Source organism: Mustela putorius, unplaced genomic scaffold (assembly GCF_011764305.1).
Source record: "Mustela putorius furo isolate JIRA1106 unplaced genomic scaffold, ASM1176430v1.1 tig00003850_pilon_pilon_pilon, whole genome shotgun sequence".
Taxonomy (NCBI): Eukaryota; Metazoa; Chordata; class Mammalia; order Carnivora; family Mustelidae; genus Mustela; species Mustela putorius.
In genome coordinates, this window is record NW_025422002.1 from 1271499 (window position 1) to 1291894 (window position 20396).

The 20396-nt window shown below is 33.7% G+C and overlaps 1 protein-coding gene across 13 annotated transcripts in view; it reads left to right on the forward strand.

The window, feature by feature from the left end:
• Positions 1–20396, forward strand: part of CHL1 (cell adhesion molecule L1 like) — a 217834-nt gene that overhangs the window by 121547 nt on the left and 75891 nt on the right. For all 13 annotated transcript variants that reach the window (XM_004738384.3, XM_013053834.2, XM_004738382.3 and 10 more), the window contains 3 exons: positions 5134–5314; positions 10995–11100; positions 14990–15177. In XM_004738384.3, the coding sequence (XP_004738441.1) occupies positions 5224–5314; positions 10995–11100; positions 14990–15177 (385 nt within the window). In that variant the 5' untranslated portion in view covers positions 5134–5223. The remainder of the gene's footprint in view (positions 1–5133; positions 5315–10994; positions 11101–14989; positions 15178–20396) is intronic.

Genomic DNA, 20396 nt, shown 5'->3' on the forward strand with positions numbered 1-20396 from the left:
ACAGAATTAACGAAATATGTCAATAATACAATAATAATAATAGGGGACTTTAATACCCCACTCACTGCAATAAACTGATCATCTGAGCAGAAGATCAACAAGGAAACAAAAGCTTTGAATGACACACTGGACCAGATGGACTTCACAGATATATTCAGAACATTCCATCCTAAAGCAACAGAATTCACATTCTTCTTGAGTGCACATGGAACATTCTCCAGAATAGATCACACACTAGGTCACAAATCAGGTCTCAACTGGTACCAAAAGATTAGGATCATTCCCTGAATATTTTCAGACCACAGTGCTTTGAAACTTGAACTCAATCACAAGAGGAAAGTTGAAAAGAACTAAAAAACATGGAGGCTAAAGAGCATCCTACTAAAGAATGAATGGGTCAACCAGGAAATTAAAGAGTTAAAAAAAATTCATGGAAACAAGTGAAAATGAAAACAAAACCTTTGGGATGCAATAAAGGTGGTCCTAAGAGGGAAGTATAGAGTAATACAAGCTTTCTTCAAGAAACAAGAAATGCCTCAAATACACAATCTAACCATACACCTAAAGGAGCTGGAGAAAGAATAGCAAAAAAAAAAAAAAAAAAAAAAAAGGCTAAACCTAGCAGAGGAGAAATAATAAAGATTAAAGCAGAAATCCATGAAATAGAAACAAACAAACAAAAAAAACCCCCAAAACAAAAAACAGTAGAACAGGTCAATGGAACTGGGAGCTGGTTCTTTGAAAGAATTAATAAGACTGATAAACCCCTGGCCAGACTTATCAAAAAGAAAAGAGAAATGACACAAAAAATTAAATTCTGAATGAGCAAGGCAAATATATGCCAACAAATTACACAGTCTGAAAGAAATGGATGCACTTCTAGAGACATATAAATATAAACTACCAAAACTGAATCCGGAAGAAATAGAAAACCTGAAGAGACCCATAAGAAGAGCAACGAAATTGAAGCAATAATCACAAATCCTCAATAAACCAGAGTCTAGGGCTGGATAGGTTCCCAGAGGATTTCTACCAAACATTTAAAGAAGAATTAATACTTGTTCTTTTGAAGCTCTTTCACAAAATATAAATGGAAGGAAAACTTCCAAACTCTTTCGCTGAAGCCAGCATTACCTTGATCCCAAAACCAAACATCCCACCCAAAAGGTAATTACAGACCAGTGTCCCTGAGGGACATGGATGCAAAAATTCTCACCACAACACTAGCCAATAGTATCAAAACAGTACATTAAAAGGATTATCTGCCATGACCAAGTGGGATTTGTCCCTGAGCTGCAAGGATGGATCAACATCTCCAAATCCATCAATGTGATACATGACAGAAATAAAAGAAAGGATAAGTAAGACCCTATGATCCTCTCAATTGATGCAGAAAATGTATTTGACAAAGTACAGCATCCTTTCTTGATTAAAACTCTTCCCAGTTTAAGGATAGAGGAAACATACCTCAGTATCATAAAAGCCTTATATGAAGAACTCACAGAGAATATCATTCTCAATGGGTACAAACTGAGAGCTTCTCCTCCAAAGCCAGAACACAGTAGGCATGTCCACTATCACCACTGCTGTTCAACCTAGTACTAGAAATCCTAGCCTCAGCGATCTGAAAACAAAAACAAAAATAAATAAATAAAAGACGTCTGAATCGTCAAAGAAGACGTCAAACTCCTTTTGCAGATGACATGATACCCTGTGTGCAAAAGATTCCACCCAAAAATTGCTAGAACCTATATAAGAATTCAGCAAAGTAGCAAGATATAAAGTCAATGCACAGAAATCAGTTGCATTACTATACACTAATGAAGAAACAGAAGAAAGAGAAATTAAGGAGCCAATCCCATTTATAATTGCACCAAAACCATAAGATACCTAAGAATAAAATTAACTGAAGAGGCAAAATATCTGTACTCAGAGAACTACAAAATATTTATGAGAGAAATTGAGGATCACACAGAGAAATGGAAAAACATCCCATGCTCATAGATTGGAAGAACAAATATTATGAAAATGCAATGCAATCTGTATCAAAATACCATTGATTTTTTTCACAGAATGGTAGCAAATAATCATAAAATTTGTATGAAATGAGAAAAGACCTTGAATAGCCAAAGGAATGCTGAAAAAGAAAGCCAAAGCTGGTGGCATCACAATTTTGGACTTCAAGCTCTATTACAAAGCTGGAATTATCAAGATTGTATGGTACTGGCACAAAAACAGACACATAGATCAATGAAACAGAATACAAAGTCCAGAAATGGACCCTCAACTCTGTGGTCAACTAATCTTTGACAAAGCAGAAAAGAATGTCCAATGAGAAAAAGTCTCTTCAACAAATGATGTTTGGAAAATTGGACAGCCACATGCAAAAGAATGAAACTGGACCATTTCCTTACATCATACACAAAAACAGACTTAAAATGGATGACAAACCTAAATGTGAGACAGGAATCCATTAAAATCCTTGAGGAGAACATAGGCAGCAACCTTTGTGGCAGCCATAGCATTCTAACTAGACACATCTCCAAAGGCAAGGGGAAAAAAAAAAGCAAAAAAGGAACTTTTGGAATTCAGTGAGATAAAACGCTTTTGCACAGCAAAAGAAACAGTTGACAAAACCAAAAGACAACTGACAGAATGGGAGAAGGTATTTGTAAATGTCTTATCAGATAAAAGGCTAGTATCCAAAATCTATAAAGAACTTACCAAACTCAACACCCAAAGAGCAAATAATCCAATCAAGAAATGGGCAGAAGTCATGAACAGACATTTCTCCAAAGAAATCCAAATGGCCAACAGAAACATGAAAACTTGTTCCTTATCACTCACCATCAGGGAAATACAAATCAAAACCACAATGAGATACCACCTCACACAAGTCAGAATGGCTAAAATTAACAAGACAGGAAACGACAGATGTTGACAAGGATGCAATGAAGGGGGACCCTCTTACACTGTTGGTGGGAATGCAAGCAGGTGCAGTCGCTCTGGAAGTCAGTATGGAGTTTCTTCAAAAAATGGAAAGTAGAGCTACCCTATGACCCAGAAACTGCACTACTGGATATTTGCCCTAGAGATATAAATGTAGTATTCACCTGAAGAATTTATCTGAAGGGGCACTTGTACCCCAATGTTTATAGCAGCAATGTCCACAATAGCCGAATTATGGAAAGAGTCCAGATGTCCATTGAATGCTGAATGGATAAAGAATATATTATAGCTATACACAGTGGAATATTACTCAATCATCAAAAATTAAATCTTGCCATTTGCAACAACAGGGCTGGAAATAGAGGGTGTTTTGCTAAGTGCAATAAGTCAGTCAGAGAAAGATAATAATCATATGATCTCACTGATATGTGGAATTTAAGAAACAAAACAGGATCATAGGGGAGAAGAGGAAAAACAGGATGAAATCAGAGACGGAGACAAAGATACTCTTAATCATAGAAAACAAACTGAGGGTTACTGGAGGGTGTGGGGTGGGGGAATGCTGTAACTGGGTGATAGACATTAAGGAGGGCACATGATGTAATGAGCACTGGGTATTGTATAAGACTTATGAATAACTGACCTCTACCTCTGAAACCAGTAATACATTATATGTTAATTAATTGAATTTAAATTAAAAAATGTATAAAGTTGATGGGTTATCTGACTCTATATTCATTAATTTTTTGAACCAGTTGTAATTGAATAGAATAATTGATTTTTATGGAAAAAGAAAATTGAGCCCCTGAAAAACTATCACATTATGAGCAAATTTATTTTAAATATATGTTATAAACAATGTTTAGATATCTATTATCATGGTGTTTAATAATAAAATTGAAATGATCTGAGAACATTAAGGAAAATTGACATTTATTTATTTTTAAAGATTTTATTTATTTATTTGACAGACAGAGATCACAAGTAGGCAGAGAAGCTGGCGGAGAGAGAGGAGGAAGCAGGCTCCCTGCCAAGCAGAGAGCCTGATGCGGGACTCGATCCCAGGACCCTGGGATCATGACCTGAGCTGAAAGCAGAGGCTTCAACCCACTTAGCCACCCAGGCTCCCCGAAAGTTGACATTTTATTTTTTATTTCTACACAATATGGAGTGAATGAACATTCCGCTTAAGTGTAAAGTAGCTGAGGATAATTATTTTCTGCTTCAACAAAACCCAAATTTATAAATGTTAGAGTGGCTGATCCTTATCCATTTGTCTTTCATGTCTTCCACTCCTGTATCTTGCTGTTCACTTTCTATTAGTGTCATAACCTTGAACATGAAAAGTTATTTTGTCAAAAAAATCAACGGGGGTGTCTGAGTGGCTCAGTGGGTTAAGCCTCTACCTTTGGCTTAGGTCGTGATCTTGGGTTCTGGGATTGAGCCCCCGCATCGGGGCTCTCTGCTTACCAGGGAGCCTGCTTCCCCCACCCGCTCTCTGCCTACTTGTGATCTGTCTATCAAATAAATAAATAAGCTATTAAAAAAAATCAGCAGTTAGATTTGTGATGCTTCATAAATGACTCAAGTCGGGTTAGTTGCCCGATCCAAAGAATTGTTTGAAAAAGAGCTACATTTTGAACAAAATGGGGTAAATGAAGTTGTTCTCATAGCACTGACACCCACCCCTGATAGAATGTACTAGAGTGCCTTGATGCAAAAATCCATCTGGCCAAAAAATATAGTTCACTGGAATGGGTCATTGTTTACACTGTAGCATATATCACCTGTCCTTTAATAAAACATATAGAAAGAATAATAATATTTATGTGGAGTTACTGGTAAAGTGTTTCATCAAGAGGAAAATTATTGCAGCAGAAACATTTGTTTAAATTTTATTTTCAGGGGTGCCTGGGTGGCTCAGTATGTCAAGCATCTGCCTTCAGCTCAGGTCATGATTTCAGGGTCCTGGGATGGAGCCCTCGTCTTGCTCCCTGCTCAGTGGGGAGCCTGCTCCTGCCACTTGCCTACACCCCCCCAGGAATACCCCTACCCCTACAACCTACCACCTCTGCTTGTGCTCTCTCTCAAATAAATAAAATCTGTAAAAAAAAAACTAAGGGGTCATTTCAGAGTATAAGAACTTAAAATATATGTCATTTTGTTTGTTTTTTGAATTCCCAGGTGAACTACATTCTTCTCAGCCTTAAACCAAAAGTCAACGGAAACATTACAATTTTCATTCTTCCTGAGTTGCCTCCATCCTGAAGAGCAATGGAGATGCTGTTAGGAGGAAGAGGATTAATTGTATCTCTAATTTGTCTTCTGTTGAAATTCTCTACAGCCATGGATATACCACTGTCAGGTAAAATGACAGCATTCAATACCTACTTCATGGAATTTCTTACTTGCATTTTCATTTTTAAGTAGAATACTTGTAGTTTGAAGATGTGATTTTTCTACTATGTTTGTATTTATTTTCCAGCAATCTGTCATCAGAATTCATCATTCCCTTTTTAAAAAATTGACTGTCTTGTCTTTGGTTGCTTGCTATAATTATTTTACAGCTCAGGCTTTTTAACTCTTCTTGTGAAAACTTGGCACACATGAATTATAGATCAGGTGCTTTGCCACATAAGATACTCTTCAATATTACCAATGGCTGTTATTTATATACTCCGTTAATTTATTTTAGGGAGTGTTATGATTCAGAAATTAGTGGTATTCAACCAATTATGATAAAAAGGAAGGGAATACATTTTGTATCTTTTTTCAAAATGGTTGTATATGTAAGAATGAAAACAAAGAATTAATTAAATATTGAAGAGCCATTGAAATACAACTAAAAGTATAAGATGATAACAACTCTGAAAATCTAGACATTACATACTATGAATTCATAACCAGAGGTTAGGTCATTGGTTTTATGGAAATATATATCTTGACATACATAAATATCTATGACATACATATCCAGAGGTTAGTCATTGGTTTTATGGAAATATATATCTTGAAATACATAAAATAATAAAAATAATATGTTTACAAACAGTTTATGTAATAATGTATCAGCTGTGTAACTGAGATATGGGGAATTCCCCTTGTGTTGTTAGGACAGGAAATATAAAAGACCCTTGAGAGGTTATTTAGATATCTTTATCCATATGTTTCCTGTATTATCCCTCCTGTCTTTTTTTTTTTTTAAAGAGATTTTATTTATTTATTTGACAGAGAGTGCACCAGCAGGGGAGGGGGGGAGAAGGGGGAGGAGCAGGAAGAATCGGGAAACCCAAATGTGGGCTTCATCCCAGGACCCTCAAATATGACCTAAGCCTAAGACAGATGCCACCCACACGCCCTCCTCCTGTCTTTTCTATATGTAATTTGGAGATTTATAATACAAGAGGCAGTGCTTGTTTATTTGATTCTTAGCCTTGGAAATGACCTTTGCATATCATCTAAGCTTTAGACAATTAGACTTGAGCTCAGCAAGTTGAATAAATATGAAGAGGCTTGCTAATTCTAAACTGAAACTTTTCTTCTGAAGTACTTGATCTGAAAGTGAATAGAAAAGAAAGTTAGTCCCTGACTATACAATATAATGTGTTTTTGAACCATTTTTCTGAGGGCCACCTTAAATTACTTCATATAGGCGTTTCACATCATACACTTTGGGCAGCCATACCCTTTGAATTCACCCCTAAGTGAGAATTCCTTCTCCATTGTCCTGACAGAGTCTCTCTTGGATATTCTTTCTTCTTGAGGAATTTCACCTACTTGTTCTGTAGATGTACAGATTTAAAGTTCTCTTTAAATCAAGCTGAAATCTCTTAGTCTACACACAATATATATTAGCCTAGTTGTAGACATTCAAGTCAAGAACTGGAAATTATTCATCTTCAGTATGTTCTTTTGGTTTGAGTGTGTCGTGCCAAATTGAGAGCAAAGTTCTTGGTGATCCTTGTGAGAAGGAGGCTAATAATCTTACATTTTTTTCCCTGGTAGCAACAAAGATGCACTGGGATTCCTGATTCAGATTCCTGATCATGTTCCCTTAGAATATACATTTCCTTTCCTTCTTTTCTCATTTAGTTCATCAGTAGTAAAAAATTTAAAAGTTTATATTAATCCGTAACACACATTTTTTTTTATTCTGGTTGTTTTCTCAGTTACTTATGCATTTTCATTCTGTAATGTCCTTGGACAACAATTGTTATAAAATATTAATGATGTTTTCAGAGGAACTGAATATTATTAACCATTCATTTCAGTGCTCCAGAGCACTCACTAGTAAATGCAACTAAGACAGGTATCCAGTGTGAATGTCAACGAGTCTGGTATATCTGTAATTGGCCTAATTATGGAGGAAAGGATTTATAATGTAGAATATATATTCTTATAAACACTCAAAGGTTATTAGTTCCATTCCCTGAGTAATTCATTATTGCTGAGACTTTACAACCTTAGCAAATTTAAGGAAGAATTATGTTCTAATAAAAAAGTGGTTCACAAGTTATTAGCTGGTATCTTAGGGACTGTTACTATTGTACATCATCCCTCACCTTTTATAACTGTAATAAAATTTAAATAATATGAATTTGCAATAAGCTCAAGACTTGTTCTACTTAGAAGCGGTAGCAATCAGAAACAAGGTAAATGTCCATGAAGGTATGATTTTTTTTTTGCATGTTGTTAAAATGTTTATGAATATCCGATGGATAAGGACTGAACTTGGGCCTATGTACCTAAACTAGTAAAGCTCAATGATCAGATTCATTAAACCAAAAATTTTTTTTAGAATTGGAAAAATAGCTTTCAGTTATTATTCTAGGCTGGCCATCAATGCTTAAAATGATCCATGGACATCTCAGGGTCCATGAAACAGTATTTTTTTTTTTCTAAGTGATTATTGCATAATGTTACAAAATTCTACCTAGGTGAAAAAGATGCCATGGATGGGGCACTTAGCTGGCTCAGTGGGTAGAACATGCAACTCTTGATCTTGGGGTTGTAAGTTTGAGCCCCACATTAGGCATAGAGTTACTGAAAAAAAAAATCTTAAAAAAAATCATGGGTAAAACATGTTAGTATAATAGAATATGAAAAGTTCATTGATATGATTTCAGATTCTATATTGTAGTCAATGTTTGAGAAACTACCACATAATGAGTTTTGGTGTACTATTTAAGAAGCATGTCCACAATCATCAGAAAGGATGATGAAGTATTCAAGTACCTATCTGTATAGAGCTGGATTTTCTTCATATAGTTAAGCAGAACAACTTTTGTGACAGATTGTATGTAGAAGTAGATGTGAGAATCCAGCTGCCTTCTCTGAAGATATTAAAGAGATTTGCGAAATGTAAAAACAATGCCACTGTTCTCATTATATTTCATGTTCTTGATAAAATAGGTAATTATTTTAACATATAAGATTATTTAAATAAATAAAAAACAAAAACAAACAAAAAAAGATTATTTAAAATGGATTATTTAAAATGGATTAATAATAAAATTTTAAAAGTTTTCTCAGTTTTAATTTCTAATTAGGTAAATATTGTTAGATAAAAATCAAATGAACAAATGCCCTTTGGGACTTCCTCTAGTTTTTTAGAATGTAGAGAGATCCTGAGACCAAAAAGTCTGAGAACAATTTAGCTCGAATTCCTAACTTTACAAGTGAGAAAATACAGTGGTTTATGGTCTGGCTCGGTGTAACTGGGTTTAGGGCTCTATTTGTAACTCCACTGTGGAATATTACTTACCTAATCAGGCTCAGTGCATTTCTGCAAATTGCTTTTCTCAAAACATATTTGCTGAAATCAGCTTCCTACTGCTGAATTGCTTATACTTCCTTATGAATTCAGTGCTGTCCCTTTCCTTACTAGAGGTTGTAAGAATACTAAAATGGTAATGCATCAGTTTGAAAACTATTGAGTGCTCACAGACAGTAGATCTTTACCTATCATCTGTGTCCCTCTTCAAAACCTAACCATGTCCGTATCTTCAGCATTAGTACACTTATTTTATGAACATAATTCTCATCCAGCTGCTTCACTTAGTGAGAAACAAAGTCACCTGCCTACTTTTTAAGTTTGTGTTGAAGGTTATTTAACTTTGAGACACTAAAAAAGTTTATCGCAAGATGAGGAGATATTTGAATATGTAGAATCCATTTAAAAATACCATTGTTTATTTTTATTGCTGATGATTGCTGCTAAATTCTAAGGGGAAGAAACTAACCCCAAGCCCCCAGTAATACTGAGAGGATAATTTATAAATGGGGAATGACAAACAATAAACAAGCTTAGGGAAAAGCATTTATTAATAAAAGCAATAAGTAGAAATAAAAATAGAATGAGGATGTTATAATTTCCTTTGTAATAATTAGCAAAGTATTTTTATCATTTTTAGGTTGGTGTTCATTTGTGGCAGGGATGTTAGAAACTGTATACTCATGTGTTGTTTATAGTTAATATCCTCTTGTGAAATGATATTATCATTTATCCAGAGTAAATACTATTTGTGTAACTACTATTTAGAAATTTATCATAAGTCATTAATTCAATAAAGGAAAAACTTAATATGCTTGAAAAATTTAAATGCCTATAGAAGTACATGTTACCTGGAAAGAGAAAAAAGAAAGAAAAATCAAATGTCCAATAATAAGAAAATTATCCAAGAAATGATCACAAAACAATGAGAATAAATAATGGAAAAGTGGTAAAATAATTATAATGTCTTAGGAAACTAAGACATTAAATTAAAAAAAAACTGTCAAAATGACTGAATTAAATAAAAATATATATGCACATATCAACATAGAGTAAATATCAGTAATTTAAAAATAGAGATTTTAAAGTTGTAACGATATGGCAATTTTTGTTCTGCTCTACAAATTTGTTTCTTTATCTGGGTTTAAATAAAATGAATACTTTTGGCAACATGAAATGAAACGGTATCAGTGAAGTATGTCCTTTAAAATTAAATACATTTTGCATAATCCAGTTAAAAATGGGCAGAAGACTTGAACAGGCATTTCTCCAAAGACTTAGAGATGACCAACAGATAAATGAAAAGATATGCAGCATCACTAATCATCAACAAATTAAAAACCACAATGTGATATCACCTCATACCTCTCAGAATGGCTAAAAATCCAAAACACAAGAAACAACAAGTGTTGGATGTGGAGAAAAAGAAATCTTTATACACTGTTGGTGGGAATGCAGCCTTGTATAGCCACTGTAGAAAACAGTATGGAGATTCCTCAAAAAAGTTAAAAATAGGATTACCATATGATCTAGCAATTCCACTACTGGGTATCTACCCAAAGAAAGCACAAACATTAATTTGCAAAGATATATGCACCCCTGTGTTTATTGAGGCATCATTTACAGTAGCCAGATTCTGGAAGTACCTAAAGTGTCCATTGATAGGTGAATGAAGAAGTGATATATATATATATATATATATATAAATTCATCCAGAAAAGAATGTAACCTTGCCATTTGCAGTGACATGGATAGATCTAGAGGGTATAGGCTAAGTGAAATCAATCAGAGAAAAACAAATACCATATGTTTTTCTTCTTAAATTCCAGAATTTAAAAAGGAAAACAAATGAACAAAGAAAAAAATATACAAACCAAAAAACAGACTCTTAACCATAGAGAACAAAGGGATGGTTACCAGATGGGCAGTGGGTGGGCGGGGATGGGTGAAACAGATAAAGGAAGTTAAGAGTATACTTATCACTATGAACACTGAGTAATGTGTAGAATTGTTGAATCACTGTATTGTATACTTGAAACTAATATTATACTATGTTGACTACACTGGAATTAAAAAAAAAATGACCCAAGAGCAAACCTCAATTAACTAATAAAATATATTTTTCAATGAGGAAATCAGATTTGTTCTGTACTTCACATTTTTTTTATAGTTCTCTTATCAGTATAGGATTTCAAGTATTTTTGTTATAGCTAAATTCAGCTGACCTAATATTTGAAGACCATGATCTTCATATACATATTTTGATATTTAGTTCAACAGGTTCCAACAATCATAAAACAATCAAAAGTGCAAGTTGCCTTTCCCTTTGATGAATATTTTCAAATCGAATGTGAAGCTAAAGGAAATCCGGAACCAATGTGAGTATACTTGCAAATGAAATAATTGTTTATATGTATATAATCTCTTTTTAAATTTCTTTGTATTCTGACCATCATAAGCTTGTTGAACTCTAAAACTACACATGATTAAAGTTAAGAGTTGCCAAAAAAAAAAAAATACTAGCTATGTTTATGAAAATAAAGTTTGGTTTACGTATGTTCTTCTGCAAGTCGAAATCATTTTTACCATAAAATAAATTGCCTTATGTTAAATATTTAACGTAGGTTTTAGTTGTAATGATATGGAATATATATGTAATGATATGGAATATGTATTTCATGGAAATAGTTGATAATTCCTTACAGGTGAACAAGGTAGCCAAAATCCAGAAGATCCTTTATTCTGCTTTGTGAAAGGTAGCATTTGTTAAGCTGAAAGTTAATACATTTTTTTAAAAGATTTTATTTATTTATTTGACAGAGAGATAGATTACAAGTAGTCAGAGAGGCAAGCAGAGAGAGAGGAAGAGAGCCCAATGCGGGGCTTGATCCCAGGACCCTGAGATCAGGACCTGAGCCAAAGGCAGGGGCTCAACCCACTGAGCCACCCAGGTGCCCCTGAAAGTTAACACATTGATAAATGACATTCTGTACATATTTACTATTGCATGTCTTTAAATGTGACACATACTTTTTTTAATGTGACACATATTTTATTCAGTGAGTAGGCTGTTACTTGATATTTTTTAAGTTATCATAGAAATATTTAGTCATCTGAATGCTAACTGCATTGTATATTTTATCTAGTGTTTTATTAATTAATTGTTTGTGTAGGTGATCATAATCAGTGATGAAGTTTTTTCAAAATGCCTCCCACACTTTGGAAGGGAGAAAGAAAGTGTGTATGTTGGGAGTGAAGAGGGAGAAGCTGTAGGGAGAATTTTATATTTTAATGTAGATGATTCTAAAATGGGCAACAAAGCTACATACTTCTACTGATTTGTGTGATTCTCTTCCATATACTAAGACACATATTTAAGGAAAATTTATTATTTGAAGTTGTATTGTGACTAACATTATTATTACCTGATAATTTGATATTTTAAAAATCATTCTTTTTTTTTTTTAAAGATTTTATTTATTTATTTGACAGACAGATCACAAGTAGGCAGAGAGGTAGGCAGAGAGAGAGAGAGAGAGAGAGAGAGGCAAGCAGGCTTCCTGCGGAGCAGGGAGCCCAATGCGGGGCTCGATCCCAGGACCCTGAGATCATGACCCGAGCCGAAGGCAGCAGCCCAAACCACTGAGCCACCCAGGCGCCCCTTAAAAATCATTCTTAATGAATCATTAATGTTTTAAATTATCATTATTATCTATAGTTTACCAAATGGAATATATTCAATTAGTATATGTAAATGTGGATAGAATTATATGAAGAAGAATTTAGTCAATCATTATGGCTGGATTAATATGGATCAGTCAATATTATGATAAATAGTAATGAATTGAGTTATATATCAGAAGATAATACCCTACAATCGTCAGAAATGATTAATGATCAAATTTGTTTATTAGGTCTATAACCAGTATGAATTTAATTATGAAATACCACTAGCATTTATAATAAATTCAGTAATAAGAATAGAATGTCTTCTGGTAACACTCTTACTTATTTTCCTAGAACCTTGTCTAATACAATAATGCAAGAAAATAAAATCTATACATATGAGAAAATATTATTATTTAATAATATTAAATAACAATATTTAAATATTTAATATTATTTAATGATATTATCAAATAATATTATTTAATAATATTATTTAATATTATTATATTATAATAATATTAAATAATATTAAATGTTATAATATAATAATATTAAATAATATTAATAATAATAATAATATTATTATTATTATCATGGAATTTGTTATTCTATCTATTTGCTGGGTAAAAACAAGCTTTTATAAATACAAAGGGCTACACTGAAGTGGTTAATTGTAAGTTGATTTAAAAATTAAAGATAAATTTTAAAAAGTTTAATTAGATTTGCATATAAGGCAGTTAGAAAACAATTGGGAAACAAGAAGGAAAAATCCCATCACAATAGCAAAAGGAAAAAAAAATCCGTCAGTCTTAACAGTTAGTGGTAGCAACATCGACAAAAACAATATCAAATACTATGTAACAAGAACTATGTGGGATTTAAATTGGGGGCAGTGTCTATAAGGTTTTGCCTAGGATGAGGAAAGAAGATTTCAATGAATGAAAACATGTAACATATTTCCAAGTGGAAATGTTTAATTCTGTATAGGTGAAGTGATCCCATTCAACATACTGGAATTTAAAAAATAGATTCTTTGTGTTCTTTGTAAGTAAAGCCGGTAAAACATAAAACACACATAGAGAGAAGACATAAAAGAACTGGAATTGGGAAGAAGGCAGATATGCTCCTAAAAAAAAAAAAACTGTGTCTCACAAAGGTTTGTTATTCCTGGTGAAAGAATAATCAGATAGTTTAGTGTAAGAAAATGGTGTCCTGAAACATTCCACAATTTGCATGGATAATTCACATATGAAATGTTGAATAAAATCAACTTGGAAAGTCATTATTAGATTAATAACTTTTTAAAAAACTTTTTATAACCTCATCCACAGAAATAACATGGTTCCACACTGGGGTGAGAATTTAACAGTGTATTTTTTTTTCTGGAATACAATTCTGCAACATTTATCAACAGCTATAAAAATTTTCTTATGTTATTGGTCTGTCGTTCTTACTTTTAAGAGATTGGTCTCATGAAATATTTGGATAAGTGCCAAAAAATAAATGATGTTAAGGTTGTTTACCACGGTTTGTTTATAAAAGGGGAAAAATGCAAATTGTTAAGTAACTTCAGTAGTAATCATATGACAGGAAATAATATTGTCATAGAAACTGTCTTTAGTAGCATTGTAATAATCAGAAAAACTCAGTTTTCAAACCTTTATATTTTTGTGGTCTCAAATATGTTACTAATATGTCTAAAAATCTAGATAGGAAATGTGACCACATTTAATGGTACTTGTTTTTTTTTGTTTTTTTTTTTTAATTTTGAGTGAACTCTTCACATAACACATATGATGACATATTATATGTTTTTGGATTAAGTAGTCTTCAAAGTGCTGTGAAGTGTGTAAACCTGGTGATTCACAGACCTGTACCCCTGGGGATAAAAATATATGTTTTATAAAAATAAAAAATTTAAAAAAAAAGCAGTCTTCAAAGTGTTAGTGAAATACCTTTCCAAATGAAAAAATTTAAAAAATAGTAACTTTAAAAAGAACAGAACAAAACCTGTCTGCAGTTTTTGTTTTCTTAGTTGTTATAGCTTTTTTATGGGTTGGTCTTAGTTCAGCATGCTATAATAAAAATGGCACAGACTGGGTGGTTTAAACAACAAATGTACATTTGTCACATGGTTCTGGGGACTGGGCAGACCAAGATCAAGGCCTTACCGATTTGGTGTCTGATGAGGACCCACTTGGTTGGTTATAGACAGCTGTTTTCATGTTTTAACCTCACGTGGCCGAAGAAAGCAAAAATGCTCTCTGGGTTCTCCTTCTTAAGGGTGCTAATCCCATCCATGAGAACTCCACCTTCATGACCATCACTTGCCCAATCCTCTACCTCTAGACACTGTTACATCAGGGATTGGGCTTCAACATACGAATTTGGGGGAGACATAAACATTCAGTATATAGCAACTTGTAAAATTTCTCAGACTCTTCTGAGAATTTTTTGGTATTCTGTTATACAGTCAATCAAAAAAAATTTTTTTACCATAAAATGTTTTGGTTTTATCATTGCTATGTATTTGTTTCTCACTACTTTAAGAAATATGTTTTGATTTTTCAGGATTATTTATTTAGTTTTATCTTACAGATTTACGTGGACTAAGGATGACAAGCCTTTTGATCTCTCTGACTCTCGGATAATTGTATCTAACAACTCAGGAACCTTTAAGATCCCAAATGAGGGGCACGTATCTCACTTCCAAGGGAAATACCGTTGCTTTGCTTCTAATAAACTGGGAGTTGCTATGTCAGAAGAAATAGAATTTATAGTTCCAAGTAAGTGTTACAATGGAGGTTTCATTTTACAAACTTTTTAATGTTGAGTAAAATAATGACACATTCTTAATTTAATTACCAACTTATATATGTCCTATATTTCTTTTATCCTTTTTAAGATTTAAATATAATCGACTAACATATTATTAGTGTGTTATTAGTTTCAGAAGTAGAGTTCAGTGATTGATCAGTCTTATATAATACCCAGTACTCATTATATCCTGAGCCTTCCTTAATGTCCATCACCCAGTTATCCCATACTCACATTCCCCAAATAAACCTATATTTTATTTCTAAGTGAAACTATCCTCTAGGTCTTGATACTTAAAGTGGGTGATTAAAAAAAAAAAACACTTATTTGTTTTAGAGAGAGAGTAGGGCAGAGGGAGAAAAATCTCAAGCAGACTCTGCACTGAGTGTGGAGCCTGACTTGGGGCTCAGCCTCATGATGCTGAGGTTGTGACCGGAGCCGAAACCAGGAGCTGGACGCTCAGTTGAACCACGTGGGCGTCCCAGAAGTGGATGATCTTTGAAAGCAATATAAATTCGTGATTCAGTATTCTTATATCTAACCTGGGAGGAAAAATAGTGTCTGCTTTGCCTCATGGGATGAGAATTAAGTTAAATACATTGGTTGGATGTGGCTTAATTATACTGCAGTAACAGGTATTCTCCAGGCCCCTGTGTTTATTTCCTGATTATGCAGTTGGCTGTGGGCCTCAGAGCTCTTCAAGGCATTCATTCTCAGTGAAATCTGCTGGAGGTACATGCTAATGGAGATGGCATTATCCTGTGGCTATATCATGTGAAACTTACGCCACCTTGGTCAAAAAGTCTGGGGCAGAAAGCATGAAGAATTACTTCCTACAAGAAATTGTACAGGCACTTTCTACTCATAGTTTGTACTCAGAGGTAGATCCTACCATCCTGCTTAGCTTCAGTAATGAATGCCCATTAGAGAACGAGCAATTGATATATATTAATGATGTTTTCCATAAATAATAATCATGGAAAACCTAAACTACTTTACTGTTAAGGGTGTTATTTATCCATAACTGTGATGAAGGTTAAATGACTTCTTCATTACCGTATTTTGCCTGTGCAGCATGAGATCACTGGTGACCAGCTTCCACTTTTGGTATCTTGTTTTCCCTAATCTTAAGGTATCCAACATCACATGATTCTAACCAAAATCTTTGTAGAGTAAATTCTTATGTAGGAAACTGTGGACAGCTTCTTTTTGGCAATCTCTTCTTGAAGACTTGTAGATACTGAAGGGTTTCAGAGTCATATGGATATGGATCCTTTATCCTGGGGGTCATTAGGGGTGGGTCAGAATGTATACAAACCTCAGAAACACAAATACTGAAAAGCATGTGTACCTTATCCTAAAATTTACCCTTTATCCTGGGGTCAGTAGGGGTTGGTCAGAATGTATACAAACTTCAGAAACACAAATACTGAAAAGCATGTGTACCTTATCCTAAAAATTGAGACAGATGACTGGATTTAAATTATTCTAAAGTCCTATAATTCTAGAGGAGAGAAGATCAAATTTAGAGTCTTACAAGTAAATTATGCATTTTCAGATTTATAAAGCAATTATAAAGTATAGAGTAAAATATGAATGATTAACAGACTATTTTTGAGGGAAAAAAATAAAAAGGTAAGAATTGTGTGAAAATGAAAGAAAAAACTATATAAATAAATCCCTGTAATTGAAGATGAAAGTAAATAGATTAAATGCTTCAAGTTTTTTGTTGTTGTTGCTGTTTTTAAGAAAGGTATAAATTGTTTATTGCATAACACATCTAAGTCATAAGAATACAGAATTGTTGAAACTGAAAGATGGAAAAGATGTTCCAGATAAATGCTATTCAAAACAAAGTAGAATGGCTGAATTATCAGTCAAAACAGAACTTATTTTTTAAAGGCTTCCTGAAGATTATTTTACAAGGCATATATAATTTAAAATATATGAAACAGAAATAGATTATAAGTGGAATGGGATATCTCATAATAGCTCATAATAATGTGCGATATTAACATATGTGTTTCATTTTTTGGTAGCTTAAGCAGAGAAAACATCAGTAAGCTTGTGGAAGATTTTAAAGAACCCAAGGATAAGGTCCATCTAATGAACATGTGATGTTTTTCATCCTAGATACGAATCTTAGAAAATAAGAAAATAATGAAAATGAATAATGTAAGCTTTTTAGGTAATGTAGTTTTAAGATGAAAATGCATGAGCTGATTTAAGTTAACAGAATAAACTCAAAAGAAATTGAAGGGATAAAATAATACAGAAGCAGAACATAAATCCAGCAAGGAGGTGTGAAACCTTTAGAGTTGAAAAGTATGCACAATTATTAAAAACAATTTTTCAAAAGATCTAGATAAATAGAAAAAATAGACCTTTTTCATGGATTTGAAGAGTTAGTAAAACTAAAATGTCAACTCTTCATGACTTCATATGTAGAATAATTGAAATCCAAAATCTCTAGTTTGTTTTGTTATGTTTATGGAATGTGACCAAGTGATTCACAATATATTTGAGGAGTAAAGGGCAAGGGCAGAATTTGGTAGAAATGCTTGAAGAATAAGAGCAAGTCAAGAGAGCTTGACTTTATCACATAACAAGGCTCAATGTAAAACTTTAGTGATTAAGCCAGTATGGCTTTGAATAGGATTAGTTAGATGGAACAGCACAGAGAACCCACAAACAAACCCTTGCACATGTGAAAGCACCGTGAAAACTAGCGTGGATTCCCTCCCTCCCTTCCTTCCTAATTTAGTGCGGTGGAACAACGGATTGTCCATGTAGGGACATGTTTATTTGGAGTCTTATCTCACATTATATAAAAATCCATTCCAGGTGTATTAAAGCCTACACTTTGAAAGGGAAAATATATTTAAAAAAATTAGAAAATGATTGGGGCCATGTAGTTATGATTTTAGGATAGGGATGTTTTCTTAAGTAGGACTTATTGTAGTTCTGTGAGGAAATCACTAAGGATTTGATTTTTAGAACCCCTTTTTATCAAAAGACCTAAAAAGAAAGTGAAATGATAAACCATAACCCAGGGGGAAAAATCATTGCCAATGACTGTAACTAAAAATAATGTTAAGTATTTGTAAATAATTTTAAATAATTATTAAATAATTAATAATTTTAAAAGAAAATTTAAAAAATAATTTAAAAGACATAAACATGTACCTCAGACTGGAATGGCCAATGAGAATGGGCTCAACATCATTAGTAATCAGAAATAGATTAACTATAACCTAAATAATGAAAGCATTTGTTCCCACAAAATTGGGAAATACTATGAAGTTTGAGAGTAAAAATTTTATGTGGGAATATACAGCTACTGTAATACGTATCTACCACTGATGCAGGTGTACCTGGTCTGTGGAAAATACTTGTCACTGCCTTCTTAATTGAAGATACTCTCACCCGTAACCCTGCTATTCCATTTCCTTCATTGGATGTGGGTACCACTCCTCTATGTCCATTGGGACTATTTGTGGTACCATTGCTTGAATTAAGAATAAACTGGAAAAAACATGAATCTACCGATGATAAGACTGGATAAATTTATTGTGGTATAGTCATACAAAAATACTGTTCAGCGGTGACAATTGATGCATCTTAGGAATATGTTGAACAATGAAAGCAAATCTTGGAATACATACAGTATGATTTTATTAATATAAGTTCAACATAGAGGTGCCTGGGTGGCTCTTTGGGTTGAGCCTCTGCCTTCGGCTCAGGTCATGATCCCAGAGTCCTGGGATGGAGTCCCACATCAGGCTCTCATTCAGCGGGGGCCCATTTCCCTTCCTCTTTCTGCCTGCCTCTCTACTTGTGATCTCTGTCTTTCAAATAAATAAAATCTTTAAAAAACATATATGTTTAAGTTCAGGACATGTAAGGATAAAATATTATTTAGGGATATGGCTGTATGTGGTAAAATTATAATGAGAAACAAGAGAATGTTTAAAACAAAACTCAAGATCATAGCTACCTCAAAGGGAATGGGGGAGCAGATAGAAAGGTAAAGGTCTTTTTTGTATGATGGGTGGTGGATAAAAGAGTGTTAGTTGTATTTCTTTGTTTTTTTTTTTTTCCTATAGGAACATAAATAATAAGTAGCATGTTTATTTGTCTGAATTAGATATACTGGGTTATTAAGTTAAGTGTTATGGCATAGTAATGTACAAAGTACTGTCAGTAAACTTGGAAACTGGCCTCAGGAGTTTAGGTTTAAAGTGACATTCAATAGGAGATGTTCATGGGATGCCTGCATAGCTCACTCGATTAAGCAGCTGCCTTCAGCTCAGGTCATGATTCCAGGGTCCTGGGATCGAACCACAGGTAGGGCTCCCTGGTCAGCGGAGAGCCTGCTTCCCTCTCTCCCTCTGCCTGCCACTCTACCTACTTGTGCTCTCTATCTCTCTGTCAAATAAATAAATAAAATATTTAAAAAATATAGGGCTCCTGGGTGGCTCAGTTGGTTAAGCAACTGCCTTCGGCTCAGGTCATGATCCTGGACTCCCAGGATCGAGTCCCGTATCGGGCTCCCAGCTCCTTGGGGAGTCTACTTCTCCCTCTGACCTTCTCCTCTCTCATGCTCTCTCTCACTCATTCTCCCTCAAATAAATAAATAAAATCTTAAAAAAAAAATAGATGTTCATGAGTTCTGGATCATAAAGTATTACCATGATATTTGCAGTTGTGATCATAAAACTAGACAGATATATTGTCTCTAAGTATATAACTATAGTCATATTTTAGTTTATATTATAAAACTATATATTATAGTCTAACTATAACCGTATAATCTGCCTATCTAATTAATTGAAATAACTGAAAAAAGATACGTGTGCAAGAGAGAGGTATTAAAAATCTGTTGTAGAAGGCAAGGCATCAGCGTGATCCCTAACCTGAACTATGATGGTTGCTATGGATACACAAAGGCAAAGGCAGTAGCTAGATCTGTTGCAGAGAAGCCAATGGCACATATTAGTATAAGATTCTGCAATTAAAAGTTTTTAAAAAATACTTTTTCTCGTTATCTAAGCAGACCAAGTGATGGGGTGAACAATGTGAGGATAATTCTGGCCTGAATCTGCTAGTATTGCAGTGAAGAGATGAGAGTCACATGTGAGCTATGTAGTGGATAATTACCCTGTTTTTCCACTGCTATAGAAAAGAG